The following is a 21,954-nucleotide window of genomic DNA, read 5'->3' as shown; positions in this document are numbered from 1 at the left end:
TCTCAGTGTCACAGTGAGCAGAGTTTTTCTAAAGTTTCGATCACATCCGCTTTCGATATTCAGTGCGCGACCCACGCTGCGTGAATATGGATTACAGCCTCAATGAAGAAGACCAGAAGACATTTGATAAGCTTGTTACAATGTCAAATGAAATGTATATGGTTGTAATGAGTATTAGTGTTGCTCTTGTTAAAACCTTTATTGATATAAAGGTGTTGGATGTTGAGGACTGTGTGTCCTCCAAATATTTACCCAAGTTCTTGTTCTCATTTACGTTGTTGGAACGTGTTGGATTTTCCATCAGGTGTTGATATGATTCTGTGTTTCTTTTTCTGTAATTCATCAATTTTTACTCTGGTTAATTTTGTGCTTCATTATTCTGTCAAAAATACCCCTTAATTGTAGATATCTGAAGTGGTCCTGGGTATTTAACATGCATTTATGTTTTAGCTCCTGGAAACCTACAACAACTTCCATCTTTAACCATTCATATTGCTGTTATTGTTGGATTGGAGGAACCACACGGAGAGAGCAACTGTTCACCTTTCCCTGGCATTAGTATGAATGCATGTTAATGATGACATGTTACATCCCGTTTATTTTTTGAATAAATGGTATTTCCCTTTTCATATTAAAATCACAAATCCAAAGCCACATATTTAGGACTGCTTTCACTGTGTTACCAAAATAGTGTTTTATATATGACATTCTCAGCAATGTTGGTTATTTACATCACAACTCACAGCCCGCTAATTCTACCAAAACAACACTCTCTGATAACACTTATACGACTGGTCATCCTGTCTGTGTTATTTTATCATTAGTCATTACCCACCTTTTATTACAAAAGGCAAGTTTGTGGCCTCTCTCTCTCTCACACACACACACACACACACACACACACACACACACACACACACACACACACACGCACACACACACACACACACACACACACACACACACACACACACACACTTTCTGATAACACGTGTGTGCATGGTCATCCTGTATGTTATCTATGTTGTTTTATCAGTTAAGGATTTCTCATCATAATGTGTTTTTTCCTCGTGAACTAAATTACTAAAATAACTCTTCAGAAAATGTATGAACGAGAGAATGCGTCAATCGATAAAATATCATTGTGCTGTCCTTCTCCAGATGGCCGCACGGGGGCAGTACGCTCTGTGTTTTGACGCGTCATTTTTACGTGACGTATTTCCGCTTCCTACCTCAGCGTGCGTTGAAGTAACCTAGCAAAACATGTATTGAACATCTCATTTAATTAACATTTTATAGAGAATCATTAAACCACAAATGCACATCGACTCACGACAATGGAGGGATGTATCCATTGAGAGTCCCGACTGGAAGCGCGTGAGCTACGAGTTGAGCTAACGGCTCTTTTGTAGCTTCGGTTAGCCGAGTTAGCTGTTAGCTAAGTTAGCTAAGTTAGCTAACGTCAACTCACAGCCAGCTAATTCTACCAAAACAACTCGTACTTCTAACGTAACTTCGCCGTTGTTACGTGTTGAATCGAGGTGAGCGACCGGGTTTCCTCTCACAGGTTTTCCATCTTAAGTTTAGACTCCGACCTCTTGAAAAATAAGCAGAATTTCTTACAAACTAATGTCAGGTTTAGTAAAAGCATGAAACGTTAATCATTTACTTGAACTAGTCTTAAATAACTTAAAATAACGTTAGTCATAAAGGCGAATGGTGTATTGCGGAATATTCATGTTGCTTTTGTGGTTTAACGTTAGTTAGCTTCTACCTGTTGAGCTTACATCTATGTACTGGTTAGCTTATTAGTTCATACTGGGTTGTGTTTATTTGTTGATTATGTAGTGTAATTAGTGGTGGTGTTGTGCTGCACTTGGTTACTGGGTTGTGTTTCTGATATTCTGCCCCCCCCCCCCCAAAGACATCATGTGGTCCAGCAACACCAGACTGTTACTGTGACCCTTTGCCCCGGGGTTCTAATTCTTAGTGCACAGATCAGATTTCAGAGTGAATACAAAAGTATCCCGTTTGTAATTCATCATGCAACAAAACTCTGTTAATGAGACGCGATAAAGTGATGTCTGCTATACATGTAATAATCATGTATCAGTCTTAAGTATTACAATGTGAGTAGCATCTTCTTTCTCTCTGACTACGGGGGCTGACACCTTGGGCTGCATTGTGGATGACCGTGTTTTTCTTCCTCTTCAGCCGCCATGGCCAATCTAGAGCAGTGGGTGAACGACCGTCTCCATGACATCCTGGGTTTGAGTGACAGATATGTGTCTCAATTCATGATCGGCATCGCGCGGAAATCATCGAGTTCTCAAGACTTTGTGACTCGTCTCGAGGAGACGGGCACGATTGACATCGAACCGAGCGTGGTGACGTTTGCCCAAGAGCTCTTCGACAAGGTATATTCTCTACTCACCCCCCGATTTTTTGCATGCTATAACATGTTTATACCTTCAAAAGTTTTTTTTTTTAACTTATGATGTCTTTAACCAAAATGCGTCTTCCAGATTCCTCGTAAGCAAGTTGTTGAGAAACCAGCGCGGGCGTTGGAACGCGAAGCCATTGAGATGGACAAGAAGAATCGGACGTACACGTTACTCGAGGACAGCGACAGCGACGGAGAAGCTGTGCAGGAAAAGGACAAAGGGAAAAAGAAAAAGGACAAAGACAGAGGAAACAGGAGGAAGCACATCAGAAAGAAGAAAGAGAGCGCGTCGTCGAGTGAGGACGAAGCACCAAAAAGGTCATCCAGAAATCTTCATTGTGCTTGACGGGTCTTTATTACTTGTTCCATATGGTTCAAGCCATATTTTTCTCATTTATATTGACTTAATGATGTTCATAAATACTGTTTCTGTTGTGCTTTTATACCCCTCTTTTTTACCTGTTTTTGTGAGGTTGTTAAACTGAAACCGTCATACCATTAATCAACCACTGAGAGAGAAAATAGATAAACAGCGTTATTTTGTAATGTTAGACTTGAATTGTTAGTGAAAACGAAAACCACCTTGCACAGAAGCTGCGGCTTGATGCATTTTCTTTTCCAACTACAGGGGTGAAGAGTCTCCCATAAAGGAAAAGGAAGAGGAAGAGGAAGAGTGGGAGAAGGAAGAGAGAGAGCGACAGCAGGACATTGAAGAGAGAGATGCGTTTGCTGAGCGAGTGAAGCAGAAAGACAAAGACAAGACCCGTAACATAACGGAGAGGACGGACAAAAAGGTTTGGAGAAGGTTGATTCGGGATTTTCTAAAGATGACCGACAATGTTGTGAAGGTAAACCCCTTTTTTGTGCTATTTTTCTCTCCAGGCTTACGAGGAAGCTCAGAAGAGGCTGAAGATGGCCGAAGACGATCAGAAGAACATGGTAGCCCAGCTTTCTGTTTGTGCTGCATAAGTCCTCTCTGCACTTAGCACAACGGTTCTGACCATTTCCTCTTTCCTTCTGTAGTTGCCAGAGCTGAGGAAGCGCTCTCGGTGGGATTATCTCAAGAAGAGAGAGTCCGAGAAGCTGGAGGACCTGGAGGCAGAGATCAAAGACGACGAGTACCTTTTCCACACAGAGGAGCTGACGGAGAGGGAGAAAAAAGAGCTGGAATACAAACGCACCCTGCGGGACCTGGCTAAGGACTACAAGTCGGCCGGCGTCAAGGAACACGAGGAGAGGAAGAACCGATACTACATGCCGGAAGAGAAGAGAAGCAAGGTAGGAGCGATCAGCGCCACAAATGCCGCAGAAACAGTCACCTGCCCGAGTGTGCATTGGCTCCACCGTGTCTTTTTCTCACCCCCCCCCCCCCCCCCCCCCCTGAGCAGGAGGTGCCCCAGAGGGACCTGGAGCTGGAGGAAACTCCCATGGAGCTGGGAGGGGAGCAAGGCCGCTGGGAGGAGGAGAGGCTGAAGACGGCCTCCCTCAGCTTCGGAGCCAAGAGGGAGCGAGAGCAAGGGATGAGACGGGAGCAGGAGAGGTACCAGCTGATCCTGGAGGAGGACGAGATGATCGAATTTGTCAGCACTGCCATGACCATGAAGGGAACCCGGACGGAGGAGGTAGGGTTCACCTGGGTATCGTCTGCATCGTCGTTAATAGCCTCATATTTCATTTAACTTTTCCCTAAATTAAATCCCTTCAACCAGACCTCTGGTCATGTTGGTTCACTATAAAGTGGTTTTCTGGGATGACTAGGAGAGACATGGCTGAGTCGGTCTCAAAGAAACGATGCGGCAGTCGCTCACGGCCTCTCAGTCCCACGCGGGAGCTGCTGCTGAGTAACATCCTAGGCATCGCCCCAAAATGACCCCCTCCCCGACCCCGTTGTGTTCAGGAGCAGGAGGCGCTGGTGCTGTCCCAGGCGGAGCTGAAGAAACAATCCATGCAGGAGGTCCGACGCAGCCTCCCCATCTTCCCCTACAGAGAGGACCTGCTCGCCGCCATCAACCAGCATCAGATTCTAGTCATCGAGGGGGAGACGGGCTCAGGAAAGACCACTCAGATCCCTCAGTACCTCCTGGAAGATGTGTGTACAGCATCATCATACTACAAGTCAGCAGTGCTGCACATTAATGAGATGATTGTAACCATTGAACTTGTTCCTCTCTCAGGGCTACACGAAAGGAGGCATGAAGATCGGCTGCACGCAGCCTCGCAGAGTGGCAGCCATGTCGGTGGCGTCCAGAGTGGCACAGGAGATGAGCGTCAAGCTCGGGAACGAGGTGAGCTCCATCCCGGTTTGTTTTCACACACTGAAAAAATGGTTTAATAATAATCCAAGATAAAGCATCTTTATCGACTGCTGTCTAATATTTACATGTTTGAGCTGCTTCATTCGCTCCAGAGTGTCGTCGACTGTTTTTCACGCTGTCCTCATGGCTTCCTGCAGGTGGGTTACAGTATTCGCTTTGAGGACTGCACATCGGAGAGGACGGTGCTGAAGTACATGACGGACGGCATGCTGCTCCGAGAGTTTCTCACCGAGCCCGACCTCGCCAGCTACAGGTAACCAGAGAAGAAGCGAATCGAAATGTTCACGATGTTCTTACTTGGAGAAAGCGAGCGTGTCTCTTATAGAATCTCTGTCTCACTCACAAGCGTGGTCATCATCGACGAAGCCCACGAGCGAACGCTCCACACGGACATCCTGTTCGGGCTTATCAAGGACATCGCCAGGTTCAGGTCGGACCTGAAGGTGCTGGTGGCGAGCGCCACTCTGGACACGGAGCGCTTCTCCTGCTTCTTCGACGACGCGCCCGTCTTCAGGATCCCTGGCAGGAGGTTCCCCGTCGATATTTTCTACACCAAAGTAAGAGCCGGCACGTTGTGTGAATGCTTGGTCCTAAAGATGTGGATCATTTCTCCTCTAAATCATCCATGGCTTTCTCACCTTTAAAATCAATAATGAACAAATGTTGTTGTGTGTGTGTGTGTGTGTGTGTGTGTGTGTGTGTGTGTGTGTGTGTGTGTGTGTGTGTGTGTGTGTGTGTGTGTGTGTGTGTGTGTGTGTGTGTGTGTGTGTGTGTGTGTGTGTGTGTGTGTGTGTGTGTGTGCGTGCGTGTGCCCTTAAGGCCCCGGAGGCCGACTACCTGGAAGCTTGCGTGGTGTCGGTGCTGCAGATCCACGTCACCCAGCCCACCGGAGACGTGCTGGTGTTCCTCACTGGACAGGTGGGCTTTCTACTGCTGTCACGGTGGGGGGGGGTTCTTAAATATATTTTTCTTTTGTTCAAATCGTTTGGACCAACATCTGTAGAGTATAGTGAGAGTGCAGCCATATTGGTTTTGGGTTTTCCACACACGTGTCTTAGGAGATAAGTAAGATTTATGTATTTAAACGCCAGCCAAAGTAAAAGGATGCAGATTTCTTTGTTATTGTTTAAATGATTTCTTGGTCGGGACCAAATGAAAATAGTGAGTGTGGGAGGACGGGATGTTGCTGCAAAGGGTCATTTCTTCTTCTTCTTATTTCTTGTGCTTTGGTTTGACTCTTTGCCCTCTTTGCGTGTCTCGTAGGAGGAGATTGAAACGTGTTGCGAGCTGCTCCAGGAGCGATGCAGGCGGCTCGGATCCAAGATAGCAGAGCTGCTGGTCCTCCCCATCTACGCCAACCTGCCATCCGACATGCAGGCGAAGATCTTCAACCCCACCCCCCCAGGGGCCCGCAAGGTGAGCCGTGTGCCATGCAGCCGACTAGATGTCAATGCCGTTATTCTCCAGTAGAGGCCGCTGCAGCTCACTGACCGTTGCTATGGAGACTCTTACGTCAGTACGCCCTGTCAACCTTAAGGTGGTGGTGGCTACCAACATAGCGGAAACCTCGCTGACCATAGACGGGATCATCTACGTCATCGACCCGGGCTTCTGCAAACAGAAGAGCTACAACGCCCGCACCGGCATGGAGTCGCTCATCGTCACGCCCTGCTCGCGGGTACATAGAACAACAATTTACACCTTTCCGTTCACTCGTGCTACAAGTCTGGATATAAAGTCCGTATTTCGGGGTAAACGGCATGTTTTCTAAAGGTTGTTTTGTGTTTTGTTTCCCAGGCTTCGGCCAACCAGAGGGCCGGCCGCGCAGGCAGAGTGGCTGCTGGGAAATGCTTCAGGCTCTACACAGCCTGGGCCTTCAAACACGAGATGGAGGAAACAACGGTGCCCGAGATTCAGAGGACCAACTTGGGAAATGTGGTCCTCCTGCTGAAGAGTTTGGGTGAGGAGGGGAAGAGGGGGGGGGAGAGAGGGATGCAATGACGAACCTGAAGCTGACTGACACCTTTTGCTTTGTAGGAATCAACGACCTCATTCACTTCGACTTCATGGACCCACCTCCTCACGAGACTCTGGTCTTGGCGCTGGAGCAGCTCTACGCCCTCGGAGCACTGAACCACCTGGGGGAGCTCACCAAGGTACCGAACCCAAGGCCCTCACACGTCCAGCTTGTAGTTGACCTCTTTATAATAACTGTGTGTCAGATGGAAATGTATTTATTCCTTTATTTTGCAGGGACAATGAACACTAATCAACAGTCAAAGAGAAAAAAAACTTTACAAATCTCGAAAGGTCATTAAAATTCATAGACAAACGTACACAACATATACACAAAACCAATGTGTACAACAATAGACTAGAGCAACCATAACAGGCTGCAGCATGCATCACACAGAGCACACACACACACCTACAGGGGAAGCACAAACACAGTAAACCACTGAAGCACATGACACACACACACAGAGAAGAAAACAAACAAGAAAAATAGCTTCACTGAGACAAATGCACATCGAGGTGAATCAAGCAGGACAGACAGCAAACCTGCTCCTTAAGGTTCTATTTGAAGGTTTTGTGCGCAAATGTGTTGCCTTCACAGAGACTGTAGATTTGCTGAAGGAGCTCTACCTGTTGGAAATAACACAACCCCCCCCCCCCCCTCTGGAAGCAGATCTACGGGTCTGCTGCTGTGATTGCTTTGTTTAATAATTAATAGAACTTTAAAAATCAGTGAAGCTAACGAGGTTCTACCTGCTCAGGACGTGGTGTTTGCTGAGAATATTGTGTGATGGTGACTTGTTTTTAGGGCTTGTTTATGGAGGATGTGAATAATGTGTAACAGGTTCTACCAGACAATTATCTGCTGAGAAAACCTTCTGAACTTAACAGAAAAGATTCTGAACTTTGCCTCGACTCATGATCGTGGGTTTGAGTTTTGTAAATCCCTGAGTCACTTTCTGTGGAAGAAGTTCGAATATTCGCTCTAAAAAAGACCCACATATTTTTGAATATATTCAAATATCTGTTTGCTACGGAGGAGACGTCCAGACTGAAAGTCACACGCATGTGCAAAGCCGCTCTGATTCTGCAGCAGGACATATTCATACACGCGACATAACTACTTGTAGAGGTCATTTCTTCTAAGTTTAAACATATCCAACAACCTATTACCTACACAGAAATAAGTAAATTAACTAATTGTGATTACGAAGGAGCATGTTTCTGCGGATCTACTACTGTAGTCCTGTTTAATAGCCTTTAATGCACGCGGCGGAATGTCCTCACCTTGGTTCTGGTGTTTGTTCAGCTGGGTCGCAGGATGGCCGAGCTCCCGGTGGACCCCATGCTGAGCAAGATGGTCCTGGCCTCCGAGCAGTAAGTCGCCCCGTGTGACGTATGAAGCATTTCATCGCGTGTCATTGCTCTCTGGAGGGTTCCTGTCGGTTTACGCTCTGCTCGGCGCTTCCTTCCAGGTACAAGTGTTCCGAGGAGGTGCTGACGATAGCCGCCATGCTGTCGGTCAACAACTCCATCTTCTACCGGCCCAAAGACAAGGTGGTGCACGCCGACAACGCCAGGATGAACTTCGTGGTGCCGGGAGGAGACCACCTGGTGCTGCTCAACGTCTACACACAGGTACCAGTTCCCTGTGTGTTACGCACCAATGGGTCCAGAACCCCCCCCCCTCATGGTGTGGCCCTAACACTGTGTCTTTCTCCCCCCCCCCCCCGCGCAGTGGTTGGAGAGCGGTTACTCCACGCAGTGGTGCTACGAGAACTTCATCCAGTTCCGCTCCATGAGGAGAGCCCGGGACGTGCGGGACCAGCTGGAGGGTCTGATGGAGCGCATCGAGGTGGAGGTGGTGAGCTCTCAGGGGGACAGCTTGCCCATCCGCAAGGTCAGTGAGACGCAGAGAGCCTCGCCGTGGATTCCTGGTTTTAGGGAAGCGTCTTAAACTGTCAAAGGGGACGAGGTCGGAGCGCCTTTGAGGTCTGCTGAAGGAAAAGCCTGTGAAGGTGGTGCAGGTGGTGCCTCAAACAGCGCCAGTCAACACGCGCTTCTCTCTGATGTGGTTGACTCCGCCTCCGCGGTCTAATGTCAACAATTTAAGATGAGGGACGGGTGATTGAGACGAGAGCTTCTCAGATGCAGCGAGTCGAGTGCATGCTTCCTGGAACCAGATGAATATCAGGGCCCACGTGGGGGGGTCACACCCCCGAGGCACTTGAGATAAGAAGGGCGTTGGATTTATCAGTCCGGTTACACCCTTCTGTTTCCATCTGTTGTTATGAATCAAAGGTTGTTAATTGAACTGATAGCTGGCTGATATCTCTGGAAGGTTTGTCATTTCAGAAGATCTCGTTGCTTATATTTCCTTTTTTTCTAAACATTTGGCTTTAGTGGCCCCCTGTCGTCACGTCTCCATGACGACATGTGAACACAACAAAAGCGAACAGGTCACCTGAAAGCGTTGTTATTCAAAGACAAACTTGTGAGTGACGGATGTCGTCGTTCAGCCTGATTTTAGTTGTGCGCTGTCCCGTTGTGGGGGTGGGTCCCTGAACGCACCCACCTTCACGTCGCCAGGACTCGAGCAGGTGAGGACAGTTGTCGGGCCGCTGTGAAAACAACGTTGGGGGGGCGGGTATCTGTTGGCAAATCCACGAAACTCAAAGCTGTGGTAATTTAGTGAGAACTTGGATTTATCTGCGTTCTTGTTTATCACCAGATGAATGTGATACAGTTACTTAAAAGAAGAGCGCTTCTTAATCATGAACCGTGACGAAATAAATGTAGTTTATTGTTAATAAGCTCTTACCGATGAGCTGAAAACTTGTAGAATAATTCTGTTGTTCAGAACAAACGAAAGGAATTCCAATAATTGCAGTGACTCATGTCCAGAGTACAAGGACTGTTGTTGCTCTACTGTGTTGTTCCATCTGAAATGTTCATCTTAAATGAAAGGACTGTTCCTTTTCACTCATGTCTTTCACTGTTTTGTGACCAAACGCGGTACAAACTGGCAAGTCACTTCCTCTTTAATTGTTATCTCAGAATCAACCCCCCCCCCCCCCCCCCCCCCTCCCTGACTTATACATGGAGGTTAATGGACCGCTCTCTCCCCCACCCCCCCAGGCGGTGACGGCGGGGTATTTCTATCACACGGCGCGGCTGAGCAAAGGCGGCTACAAGACGGTGAAGCACCAGCAGACGGTCTACGTCCATCCCAACAGCTCTCTGTTCGAGGAGCAGCCGCGCTGGCTCATCTACCACGAGCTGGTGTTCACCACCAAGGAGTTCATGAGACAGGTAGGAAGGACTCATTGGGACAGGTAGGAAGGACTCATTGGGACAGGTAGGAAGGAGTCATTGAGACAGGTGGAAAGGAGTCATTGGGACAGGTGGAAAGGACTCATTGGGACAGGTGGAAAAGAGTCATTGGGACAGGTGGAAAGGACTCATTGGGACAGGTGGAAAGGACTCATAGAGATGCTAGTTAGCGGTCTGCTACATAGTGAAAACATTGAGCAATGCCTCAATGGAATGACACAGCATAATAAAGAGGAAGTGTTGGAAAATATTTAAATGGCTCTTTACCCCCCCCCCCCCCCCCGCCTCCCCACAGGTGATTGAGATAGACAGCGGCTGGCTGCTGGAAGTGGCTCCTCACTACTACAAGAGCAAAGAGCTGGAGGACAGCAGCAGCAAGAAGATGCCCCGCAAGCAGGGCAAAGCTAAGGAGGAGCTCGGCCAATGAGAGCCCAGAGAAGAGAGGAAGGAAAGAACAGACTGAGTGGGGAACTGCAGCTGTGTTTGGACCCGGTGGCGCAGGGCGGCGGGGGGACGGGGGTCACCGGGTTAACCACAGCGTGACGGTCCCACGGCTCGTTTCCAGCAGGCGCCGCGTTGAGTCAAAGCGTCTCAGTGGAAGCAGCACGCTGTTGGTGTGCAAAGCCTCCATGAAGCTCCACAGACCCGTTTCCTTAGAGCTCGTTTCCCTCTCGCACGGGGCTCCTTGTCTTTTTATTTCGTTTTTATTTTCTACAGGAATAAAGTTTTACAACCACTTGTTTTGTGGCATCTAGTCTTCTGCTATTATACTATTATACTATATACTATTATACTATTATACTATATACTATTCACCAGCTCTCACCTCGGGGTTCCTCCTGGTTCTGGTTGCACCAGGAAGTTCACTGACGTTGTTCCATGTTTTATATTTCTATTGGATGTGCTCCTTGAGTCGCTGGTTAAGTTGTGCAACAAAGTGTCAACATCAACATCAATATCAAAGCATCCGAAGAGAAGGACTTGTCATCTTTGCAACTATTTAAATCAATGCTCGAAAAGTTGCTCATTTTCAACTTGTAAATCAATGCAGAATTTAGGAGCTGCATGACAAAGCTGTTATTTCAACAAGCTCCGCCCCTAACATGCTTGACTTGGTCATTGTCATTCCAAGAGGGAACAGGTGTAGCTGCTCCTGCGTCTTTGCAGCCCAGCTGTTCCTTCACATCTCACACAGTCTTTATGCAGCAGAACCACCAAAGGAACCGGGCCTGCTGTCAAATGCGTAGCAGACCGCTGCAGTTAGAATCCCACATGCCATCAAGCAAACAAATGCACTCATGCATCAGATACCCAAATACCTAAAAATACCACACACACACTGGCTCACCTGAGCTGGTCCAACTGGTCAGACCAGGGAGCCGGGAGGGGAGGAGGCAGAGGGGGAGGAGGGGGAGGGCTCACAGGAGGCAGTGCTGTGCTACAGCCAGAAATCAAGGTATGAGAGAAAGGAGAGAGGAGCTGCACAGTGAAGCCCGGCGCCTCGCTGTCAGTGATGAAGTTTGCTGCTCGGTTCCAGCGCCTCGGTCCGCAGAAGCATTTTTCTACTTGACGACGTCAGCCGACGTTCCTCCTCCTCCGAAGGTCAGTGGGTTATTTACAATCACGCTTCATGGAGAACGTAAAAAAAAGGGTTTCTGTTGGCCGGCAAACTTCTGCTAACTTTAATGACCTCAACGAACAGAAATTCTGGACTAGTCCAAAGTTCATGATCTTTATTTAGAACATTGAAAACAATGGAGCCGTGTGACACACCAAGTTGCATCCTGGTGAATAAAGATCTTTATTGACTTACAGGAAGAACGCACAGTTCTCGTGTTCACTGATGATTTATGTTCCGGAAAGCCTGCTAAACAAACATGGCGACACAATTCAGAGCTGTGCCGATAGCATTCTGATACAAAGGAGATGTGGGACAGCAGGAGATAAGGCCTCATTGCTTCATCACGGTGAAACGGCGCAGGTGGTGAATTCCTCCAGTCTGCTTCCTGCTTTGCTCTGAGCGCTGGACCGATCACATCCTTAAACAACCCCCCCTCCTCCCCCCCCCCCCCCCTGCAGGGTCCTGACTCCATCCATCCACCAGCAACATGAGCGACGACCAGCAGGGACGCGCCGCCCCACCGGCCCCCAACGTCAAGCCCAAGCTCGGCCTGACGGAGAAGAAGGAGAAGCCCCCCAAGGAGAGGAGGTCGAGGAGCACCAACTCCGAGCGGGAGGACGGGGGCCGGGGCCGGGAGCGGGACCGGCACCGGGGGGACAGGAGCCGGCGGCGGGGCAGGAGCGAGGAGGCCCGGGGGCGAGGCGGGGGAGACGGCGCCAGGGGGGCGGTGAGGCCCCCCGAGGACGAGGTGCGGGACACCGAGTGCGCCGTGTGCTTCTGCTCGTACGACAACGTCTTCCGGACCCCCAAGCTGCTGGCCTGCGGCCACACCTTCTGCCTGGAGTGCCTGGCTCGCATCAACGTGACCGCCCCCCACCTCAAGACGCTGAGCTGCCCGGTGTGCCGCGAGCCCACCAAGCTGCCCCACGGCCGCGACCTGCCGCGCCTCGGCACCAACAAGGACGTGATCGGCAGGCTGCCCCCGGGCATGCGCCGCGCGCTGTCCATCCGCTTCCAGCGCCGCAAGGGGAGGCTGCAGCTGAAGAACCCCTGCCCCGCGCTGCCCAGGAAGGGCCGGGGAGGCACGGCCCCGGCGGGGGGGGGCGGCAACCTGGGTGCCCTGGAGCTGGGGGTGGGGGCGGAGGCCCCCGCCACGGTGGTGGACGTGGGCAGGCCTCCCAACCGGGTCAGAGGTCGCATGCGCAGGCTGTTCCGCTCGGACCAGTGCTACTACGCCGTGGTGGCGTCCGTCATCACCTTCACCGTGGTGCTCATGCTGGTGGGGGTTCTGGCCTTCGTCATCATCCCCAACATGCCCTTCAACCAGAGGCCCGGGCCGGGGGGGAACCAGACGTCAGACCGCCCCCCGGGGTGAGCTCACTGTGGTTCAGAGGACGCACGGCTGTGAAAGACAGAACTATTTATGTGTGAAGGAAACCCAACGATTGATCAGCTGTAAATGATTCTGCCTCCTTGTACATACATGATTTACATATTTGTATATAGTATATATCTTATCTCGCCTCATTTGTCTCATTAACACAATGCTTAGAGGCTCTGGAGGCCCATTGGTCCGTACTTCAAAAACACAAGACAGACTTCCTGTCCATTTGTCCTCTATTGAGTGAAAACAGAACCGGCATGTCTTCTGGCACCTGATACCCTCAGGTGGTGTAAACAGACAGTAGAGGAGGGGGGGGGGTGAATCTGGAATTTCCACCCAGCCACACCTCTGTGCTGCTCGGCTGACCTGTTTGACGACATCATGAAAACATGAACGACCACAACAAGAGTCACATGATTCTTCAGCTCGTTTTAAAAACAAATGTGGAATTCAATGTGCCTCGTTTAACATTTAAAAACAAATTTATTCACTTGTTTATCACTTTGCAAATCAAGCTCCATACAGAGTTGTCTTTGTATTGTACAAGTTCTCTGTTGCTGAAATAAACCCGACTCAAGAGGAACTTCTGAGTAAACAAAACATGCCGCCATCACTATTTTTATATTTGGGTTACAAATCCTAAAAAGTGCCAAATCTGGAAGGTTATTAGTTATAAGTAAGTTAAGTTACGCAGTTAATATGTTGAATTGCACATGAGATGAGATAGAGACTTTTTCCCACCTGAGACCCCCCCCCCCCCACACACCTCTAATCCACTCCTTAAGCAAATGTACTTTTAGGACTAAGTGACTGCTTGGACTGAGGTGGAACCTTTGAGGACCTGAAACAGAAGTCTGCTGAGGACATTATTTTACTTTACAAGCAGTCAAACAATGAACAAAATGTTTTGCATTAAAAGTATTGACAGTAAAATGTCAAGGTACTTTGTGTCTTTGTATATTATTGGTCATGTGACATTAAGGACCGCTTAGAGTTTCGTTTTGTTGGCTTTTCTTTCACCATAAAAATGAATTGAAAAGTTGGGGTGGAATTGAAGTGTTGAAGAGTTTAAAGTGACAGCAGTTTCCATTTAAACCTTAAATTGAGACTTCCACACACATCCAAAGCTCTGAGTTCAAGGCTGACGATCCCACAGCCCGAGTGTCTGTGTGTGTTTACGCAGCTTTTAGATGCCGGCGATGCGGAATGAGTGACAGAAAGAGAGCGACATGTCACAGAGGCACGGCGTGACGTCCTTGGAAGTGCTGAGCGGGCAAGTTTCTTTGTGCGTGTGTCGAAAAGCTCGATTCCAATAAAATGTTGGTCTCCCTCTGACCTTCCATCTCTGTTCAGGCTCAGCACCTTTATGAAAGGCATCATACTGTTTTAGGTCTTCTGGGAGGTTTCTGCGGATGCGGGAGGATAGAAACACAACAATGATGAACAGAATAAATGATTTATTGATAAACCTTTATGTCAATGCAGAAGCTATTATCACACCACCTGTAACTGGTGAAAAGAGAACCTTCTTCATCAGGTGTCAAAGGTCATTTCCCCGTCTTTGGTCAAGGTGACACTGACACGTCCCTGAGGAAACACACTGAACCGTGTTACATCTTATATATATATATATAAGTGTTTTTATATGGTTCTTTGGGATATTAAATGGTTCTTTGGTATATTATATTCATTTTCACACTCATCCGGTGGGCCGCACTGGACCCCCCCCCCCCCCCCCCCCACCCCAGTCATTTCCCTAGTTAATGTAAAGCAGCTGTACTGCCAGTGATACTGAAACCCATGTGGTACTTTCTTGAAAGTAATCAGTTATTTGAGTAAATCGATACAACCTGACACACTGATGCACAAATAATAAAGAGCTCACACAGCTACAAACACATTCTTATTCCCTTTGTTGTGTATCACGCAGGATCCAATTGTTCTGTAGGTCCGGCGTGAATTTAACGAGTTTACAATCAACACTATTAGTATTTTATGTTGCTTTTTACATTTTTTCACGGGTGGTCAATTCAATAAATAAGATCAGCATATGAAATATGACACATTGTTATTACATTACATGTCATTTAGCTGACGCTTTTATCCAAAGCGACGTACAATAAGTGCATTTCCACATAGAGATACAAACTCAGAAGAACAAGTAACAAGAAAGTACAATTTTCATCAAATAAGCAGTTTCAAAACATGTTATAGAAAAGTGCCATTATAAGCGCTGTAGACAAAAAAAAATCAATATTTTTCATTTCGCAGTTTAGTGTAGTAAAAACGTGTCGTAATTTTATTTAAGTTTAGCTCATTTATCTATATATTTGAAGCATAATTATGGCAGCAGAAGTATGCATATATATAAATAAAAAATTGTACTTGTGTTATGTAATGTAATGTAATGTAAAAGAGCCGCTCCAACGTCGGTGTGACGTCATCCCTCAAGTTGACAGCTGGGGGCGGGACTTCCCCTGACTGCTCTCTGCCCAGGAAGTCGTCGTGTTGCTGTTACGTCCTGCTCCTCCAGCCTTGGAAGGAAGCAGAAGAAAAAACAGAGCTGGACCAAAGTTGCTTTTTTTTTGTAGCCGAGGAAAATCAAGAAGAGGAGACTCCCCCCGCCGGCACGGAACCAGTCCCCTGGGCTCCCGTCGGCTCCACGTCGCCGGTTGTCACCGGGAGGAACCGGGCACGAGAGGGAGGCTCGCTGTGAGGGGGGGGGGGGAGGACTCGCTTCCACACGCTCCTCCTCGCGGCGTGTTCGGTGCGAGCTGCCGGAGTGACGCGGGATGAAAGCGCCGCGCGCTCCTTCGCGGAGGGGGTCTCGGGCCGCGCGCGGAGCGGGGGGGCGTGTTTAGCCCGCCAGCCACAGGTGAGAATCACGGGAAAGAATCGACCAGGCTCTGATCCATCAGCCCGTCTCATGTGGAACAACTTCCGGCCGAACGCACGCGAGCCGACAGGCACTTCCTGGTTGGAACTCTTCTTCTGTCTTTGTCAAACACGTTTGTTGCCACTATTGTTACCTTTTTGTTGGACTAAAAGTACATTGTGTTCTCATTTGTTTCAGAAGCGAGAGGACATTGAAGGTGGAGGCTCCGCCAGAACCCGAAGATGACTCCTGTCCTCGGTCACATGACCCCCACCTTCCCCTCCACCTCCGCCCCCACCTCACAGTTTGGTGTCACTCGTGTTTTTTCTCCCGACCTTGCAGTGAGCCAAAAACGCCTGGGGCCACACCTGTGATGAAACACCGGCTGCCCCCGTCATTTCGTATCGTCTGTAAGAAGAGCCACCCCCTACCGTTCAGCCCCCGCCCCCCCTCTACTCCCCCTCCTCCTCCTCCTCCTCCGCCCCCCTCCCTCAGAGATCCTGGGCCATGCTCCGCAAGAGAGGCTCTCTCATCTTCTGCGGCACGTTCCTGTTCGTGACCTGGAACGCCGTACTGGTGCTCCTGCTGTGGGGGCGGCCCCCGGCCCCCGGCCAGCCGGGCGAGCCCGGCCGAGAGCGGGGGGCCGCGGCCGACGGTCCCACCGACAGCGACGACGTGGTGGGAGACGTGATGCGGATGGCCGACACCTTCGAGAAGGAGCTCGAGCTGCAGAGAAACATCCTGCTGCAGATCAAGAAGCAGCAGTCGCTGCGGGAGCCGAAGGCGCCGCCGCCGCCCCCCCCCGGCCGGCCCGTCGTCCCCATCCTGGTGATCGCCTGCAACCGGGTCACGGTGCGGCGCTGCTTGGACAAGCTGCTGGAGCTGCGTCCGTCCGCCGAGCTCTTCCCCATCATCGTGAGCCAGGACTGCGGGCACGCCGAGACCGCCGAGGCCATCCGGTCCTACGGCGCTCAGGTGATCCACCTGAAGCAGCCGGACCTGGCGGACGTGGCGGTGCGACCGGAACACAAGAAGTTTCAGGGGTACTACAAAATCTCCCGGCATTACCGCTGGGCCCTCAACCAGGTGTTCAAGACGCTGTCCCACTCCTCCGTCGTCATCGTGGAGGATGACCTCGAGGTGAACTGGCGTCGCCGGCTTGGCACCAGATTCCAAAGCCGCTCTTCGGGTCGCTTAACTCAACATAACTGTTCATCTTCTGCTCCAGGTGGCGCCAGACTTCTTCGAGTACTTCCAAGCCCTGCTGCCCGCGCTGAGGTCCGACCCCAGCCTGTGGTGCGTGTCGGCCTGGAACGACAACGGCCGGGACGGCTACGTGGACCCGGGCCGGGCGGACCTGCTCTACCGGACGGACTTCTTCCCCGGGCTCGGGTGGATGCTCCTCAGGGAGCTGTGGGAGGAGCTGGAGCCCAAGTGGCCCGCGGCCTTCTGGGACGACTGGATGCGCCAGCCGGAGCAGCGCCGCGGCCGCGCCTGCATACGGCCCGAGGTCTCGCGAACTCTGACCTTCGGCCGGAAAGGCGTGAGCCTGGGCCAGTTTTACGACAAGTACCTGCGATACATCAAGCTGAATGACAAGTTTGTGCCTTTCACCGAGTTGGACCTGAGCTACTTGCAGGAGGAGACGTACAGGGAGCGTTTCGAGAAGGAGGTCTACGGCGCCCCCCTGGTGACCTATGAAGACGTGAAGCAGGGCCAGCCCAAAGGTTCGGGGCCCGTCCGCCTTCAGTACTCCAAGAAGGACAGCTTCAAAGTGCTGGCCAGGAACCTGGGGGTCATGGACGACTTGAAGTCTGGCGTCCCGAGGACCGGGTACAGAGGGGTGGTCACTTTCATCTCCAGAGGGCGCAGAATCTACTTGGCCCCGCCCCCAGGGTGGACCAAGTATGATCCCACCTGGAGCTGATCATCCAGACCAAGGTTCCACGTGAATGTGTGAATGTGTGAATGGTGACGGGATGATTTGTACTCTTTAATGGATCGTCTTTCTTTGCTACTCAGGTCTTTTTCATCTCTCTGCAGCCTCGAACAGCTTCTTAAAGCAAGACTTTCTGCAGGTCACTAGAGATCTATTTTTATATTCTGCTGATTGTGCACATAAAATCATTTACCCAATTAATGCAATTACCTAGTTTGCCTCTTTGGTGATAATTATTTGCCATTTTCTGTTAAGTCTGGTGCCAATATAACCTGTGGTGTGGTTTCTTATGGTGATGGAGAGTATATTGATTCTCATTGACTATGAAAATCAATTCTTCCTGCTAAAATAACTTTGAATGATTCTCCAATGCAGGTTTGTTACCCGTCTTGTTTATTTTTGGAATAAAAGAAATTCACAATCTTTCTTTTTCAGTTGTAAACGGTGATCTAATGTTGTCATGGATATAAATGGTTACATTACCGGACATTAGAAAAGTCTGTTCAGTCAAACATTACTCAATCAACTGTTCATTTTGAATTTAAATTATGGGAAGAGAGGATCTGAGCAAACTATTAGTCTAATTTTACATCTCAATAAGGAAAATGAACTTCAGCATGTCATGTAGATAATATACTGGCCTGTGTTATATCTACACTATATTCTAGCTGCCTTTGACTGGGATCAATACGTAGACAACGTGCACTAAAAGCCATGTGACAGGAAGACGAGTCAGTGAAGATGAGCAGTGGTCTTTGTTCAGTTTAAATCTCTACAACTCTGCAGGTTTTTTATGATTCATGGTTCTGAAATGAGGGATTTTGGTTCTACAATGTGAAGCAGGTCAATGAAGATGGAACCAGTGAGATGATCACTTCTGGGTCCTGGTCTCCGTGCGGCTTTTTGTGTCGTGTCCGAGTCTGAACTAAAGATTAGAACACAAATGTACAACCATCTTGTTAGAACAATGCAAATTATGTTCCATCAGTCCAGAAAATATGACATTTGGCTTAAAAAAGTTTATTGTGGCTGTAAAAAACATGTCTTGCATCTTTGAAAGATGATAATAAAGTTAAAATATATGCCAGTAAAGGGTTATACACTGCATATCTATGTGAACCTCTACTAAACAAAAGTGCAGATTTAATCCGGCTCCAATAAACCAGCTTCCCACTAGAGATCTTTTCAGCCTTTATTTCACATCAACTAACTTCATGTTTGCAAAAATCAGAGACTCATCTGGCTGTATTTTATAGTCGTTGCATCGCTTCCATACAAATTCAAACCTGAGTGAAAGCTGCTCTGACTCAGGTTTGAAGGAATTGATTTATTCCATCAAAATGTAACACTATAAGATGATAAATGATGAGGCATCAGAGAAGGTGCAGGGACCCTGGCTCACATGTACCTGTGATTATTCTATGCTGAAAGCATCCCTTCCAGTTGGCTCTGAATAGAAACACAAATATGTAAAATCTTAAGATGTGACAACAAAGCTGCTATCATTTCGAATCTCAAATATATGTTTTTCTCTGTTGTGTTAAAAAGAAACGTCACCTTGAGCTGCTGGTTGAGACCCTTCAGAATCTCGATCTCCTCCTCGCGCTCCTTGTTCTTCGCCCGCCTCGTCTCGCCGTGGCTCCCTTCAGCCGCTTCAATGTCGGCTCTCAGTTCCTTCACTCGCTTCCTCAGGCGTCGCGTCTCCTCCTCCACTTCAGAGCTCTAGGAAAGGCAAAGAGCTCCAGCTGTATTTACACCCTGAGAGAGACACGTGTACGTGCAAAATGAACTAAATAAAATCTGTTGGTTTGTTGCAAGTCATCATAAATAATAATAAAAAGAGTTTACACAGCAGCAAAAACAAGGTCATAATAATGACAGACTAAACACAGCAAAACCACCAGAAAACCAACAATGATAAGTTTGGAAATGACTTTTTATAAACCAAATGGGTAAAATCAGAAAACCAAAGAACAGGAGCCTGTGGACGTCCTTACAGTTCTCCTCCTGTCAATCATGTCCACCTCAGCCAGCAGCGCTTTCCTCACTCCAAAAAACACGCCGCTCTCATACAGCGTCTGGTAGGCGGCGAAGGTCCTGTGGACCTCATCTCTGACCCTCAGCAGCAACGACCCCCTCTCAGCGCACTGGATGGTCACCAGCCGGATCAGCTCATCTGACAGGAACAGAACAGTCAGAGGAGACGTCCCCCCCCCCCCCCCCCCCCCGGTGCCCATAGGGGTCATCCTCACCGAAGCACTGGGAGTAGAGCTCCCTGCGCTGGGGACACAGTCCCGTCTCTCTGACCCGCGACTGCAGCAGCTTCCTGTCCAGGAGCCCCTTGAGGCGAGCGACGTCGGCCCCGGTGAAAGGTGCACTGGACACCTGCTGCCCCCACACCTGGTCCTCCTCCACCCAATCCCTGCAACGGCACCACCAGGGTGGATACGAGGGTGGTTGGTACCTGTTGAGTGAGGAGGGTGGCAGCGGCTCTACCTGGGTGGGAAGGTGCGGTTGAGGATCTCCTGAATTCCCAGCCTGGGGCCATCAGTGGCTTCTGATGTGGGCTGTGGGGGGGGGGGGGGGGGGGGGGTCAAGCTTCTGAGGAGCTTACAGACATTTTCCATGACATGATTCCTCCGTGGTAGCTCACCTCTCCCGGGTCCTCGGCGGGTTTCTTGTTGACTAAAACCGGACGGTCGTACTTCAGGAGGGACTCGGACGGCGCGGCCATGGCGCGTCGTCTGTGGAGTCAGTAACAGCGCGTGAACCGCACGGTAACGGGAAAAGTAGGTTACGTCGACGCTTGGGTTTCCAAGGCAACGGCGTCCCGGCGCGCGGCTCGGACCTTTGTTCCGTTGACTCCCGTGAAAAAGATTCGGCGGACTGACAAAGACGACTTGGTTACGCCGTGTGCGTCTAACCTTTGACCTTTAACGCTTTAATGAAAACAACATGTCAAGAAAGATTCCTCCGTGCGGAACCTTCGAGAGGAGTTGTTGCGTCCGGGGAACCGCCGGAAGCGGAAGTGAGTGAGTTGCGGGTTGTGTGGCAGAAGCAGATATGTCTTTGGTAGCAGCAGCAGCTGAGTCTCGTCCTTGTGGCCTCCAGCCTTCGTAGACCCGGGCTGGGTCCTCCAACGACCTCACAGGCCGAACCAGAAGCTCTGGGACCGTTTGGCCTACGAGGGGGGGGGGGGGGGACTTCCTGCTTACGTCATCAGCTTTACCTCCGCTGCTCCCGTAGCCTAGCAACCTGCTGAGCGTAACAATAAGAGCCTTAAAACCCCCAAAACGTATAAAGTACAGTTAAAGATCTTATTGAATTTAATTTAGGAAGATGCGCTGACACATTTCAGGCAAGGGAGAAGAACATTTCTGGTTATTTTAAATTCAAAATAAATAAGATAATGTATTATACTTAACTTATAATTACTTTGAGCTAAAAGTAATATTGCAATCCTGTGGCAGAAGAGATTCCATCGATGTTAAAATAAAATAAATAAAAACAACAACAAACACATTTATTAACTTGTATTCAAGGACTTTTTTCTTTCATAGGATACAAGCTATTTTAACTGTGTAATATTACAGAATATGTTCATGCTACAGTAGCTTAATGTCAACACACACACATCACAGTGCTGAGTAAAAAGTGTCATCTGTCACGTGGACAGTCGTCACGTTGTGTCGCCCTCTCACCACCTGGGGGCGTCCGTGCGTTGCATTCAACGCTTCTCTGCCAGGCTCTCAGAAGAAATAAAAGGTGGACAGGTGAGAGAGGCCCAAATGATGCATCTAAAGTAAATATTTACTAGACACATGTTCATAAAATCTCGCTGAATTTGTATTTTATTTGTTTAAGCTTCGTCTGGACTTGAAGCCATAAGCTTTATCCGCATGGAACAGCTAATAAATACATCCATCTGGCCCTAAATGTGAAAAGTATGTCAATTTGAAAACGTAAATGACCAACTTTTTGTTGTTTTTTCAGAGAGCGATCTCGTAGAGATGGAAGCATCGGTTGGG

The 21,954-nt window shown here is 49.1% G+C and overlaps 4 protein-coding genes across 7 annotated transcripts; 3 read left to right on the top strand and 1 right to left on the bottom strand.

Moving 5' to 3' along the window:
* The first annotated feature begins 1,212 nt into the window (after window positions 1-1,212).
* dhx16 (DEAH (Asp-Glu-Ala-His) box polypeptide 16) lies at window positions 1,213-10,843 on the top strand. 2 transcript variants are annotated; one of them, XM_037454045.2, is made up of 21 exons: window positions 1,213-1,541; window positions 2,215-2,417; window positions 2,526-2,761; window positions 3,072-3,237; window positions 3,326-3,382; window positions 3,467-3,721; window positions 3,832-4,065; window positions 4,341-4,532; window positions 4,618-4,728; window positions 4,896-5,011; window positions 5,105-5,315; window positions 5,578-5,676; window positions 6,022-6,174; window positions 6,296-6,436; window positions 6,556-6,718; window positions 6,796-6,914; window positions 8,084-8,151; window positions 8,250-8,412; window positions 8,513-8,674; window positions 9,913-10,086; window positions 10,403-10,843. In XM_037454045.2, exons 2-21 carry the CDS (start codon window positions 2,220-2,222, stop codon window positions 10,532-10,534), a joined length of 3,150 nt encoding a protein of 1,049 aa, XP_037309942.2. In that variant the 5' UTR covers window positions 1,213-1,541; window positions 2,215-2,219; the 3' UTR covers window positions 10,535-10,843. The 2 variants fall into 2 exon arrangements, with proteins under 2 accessions (XP_037309942.2, XP_062421533.1); XM_062565549.1 differs by lacking the exon at window positions 1,213-1,541 and adding an exon at window positions 2,109-2,129.
* A 698-nt stretch (window positions 10,844-11,541) lies between these two features.
* Window positions 11,542-13,871, top strand: rnf183 (ring finger protein 183). The gene is made up of 2 exons (XM_037454109.2): window positions 11,542-11,709; window positions 12,187-13,871. The coding sequence occupies exon 2, from the start codon at window positions 12,216-12,218 to the stop codon at window positions 13,101-13,103; it is 888 nt and encodes a 295-aa protein (XP_037310006.2). The 5' UTR covers window positions 11,542-11,709; window positions 12,187-12,215; the 3' UTR covers window positions 13,104-13,871.
* Window positions 13,872-15,401: 1,530 nt separating this feature from the next.
* On the top strand, window positions 15,402-18,349 carry mgat1a (alpha-1,3-mannosyl-glycoprotein 2-beta-N-acetylglucosaminyltransferase a). Of its 2 annotated transcripts, none has more exons than XM_062565676.1 (3): window positions 15,402-15,987; window positions 16,186-17,127; window positions 17,216-18,349. In XM_062565676.1, exons 2-3 carry the CDS (start codon window positions 16,495-16,497, stop codon window positions 17,912-17,914), a joined length of 1,332 nt encoding a protein of 443 aa, XP_062421660.1. In that variant the 5' UTR covers window positions 15,402-15,987; window positions 16,186-16,494; the 3' UTR covers window positions 17,915-18,349. The 2 variants fall into 2 exon arrangements, with proteins under 2 accessions (XP_062421660.1, XP_037309968.2); XM_037454071.2 differs by having other exon boundaries at window positions 15,402-16,088.
* Window positions 18,350-18,487: 138 nt separating this feature from the next.
* Window positions 18,488-21,101, bottom strand: LOC119197633 (axonemal dynein light intermediate polypeptide 1-like). Of its 2 annotated transcripts, XM_037454119.2 has the most exons (7): window positions 20,580-21,101; window positions 20,423-20,493; window positions 20,179-20,348; window positions 19,924-20,102; window positions 19,484-19,648; window positions 19,335-19,375; window positions 18,488-18,851 (listed from the first exon to the last, which is right to left on the bottom strand). In XM_037454119.2, exons 1-6 carry the CDS (start codon window positions 20,658-20,660, stop codon window positions 19,346-19,348), a joined length of 696 nt encoding a protein of 231 aa, XP_037310016.2. In that variant the 5' UTR covers window positions 20,661-21,101; the 3' UTR covers window positions 18,488-18,851; window positions 19,335-19,345. The 2 variants fall into 2 exon arrangements, with proteins under 2 accessions (XP_037310016.2, XP_037310015.2); XM_037454118.2 differs by lacking the exon at window positions 18,488-18,851 and having other exon boundaries at window positions 18,931-19,375.
* Between the last annotated feature and the right edge of the window lie 853 nt (window positions 21,102-21,954).

Source organism: Pungitius pungitius, chromosome 11 (genome assembly GCF_949316345.1).
Source record: "Pungitius pungitius chromosome 11, fPunPun2.1, whole genome shotgun sequence".
NCBI lineage: Eukaryota > Metazoa > Chordata > Actinopteri > Perciformes > Gasterosteidae > Pungitius > Pungitius pungitius.
The sequence above is the reverse complement of the archived record's forward strand: the minus strand, read 5'-3'. Positions and strand labels throughout refer to the sequence as shown.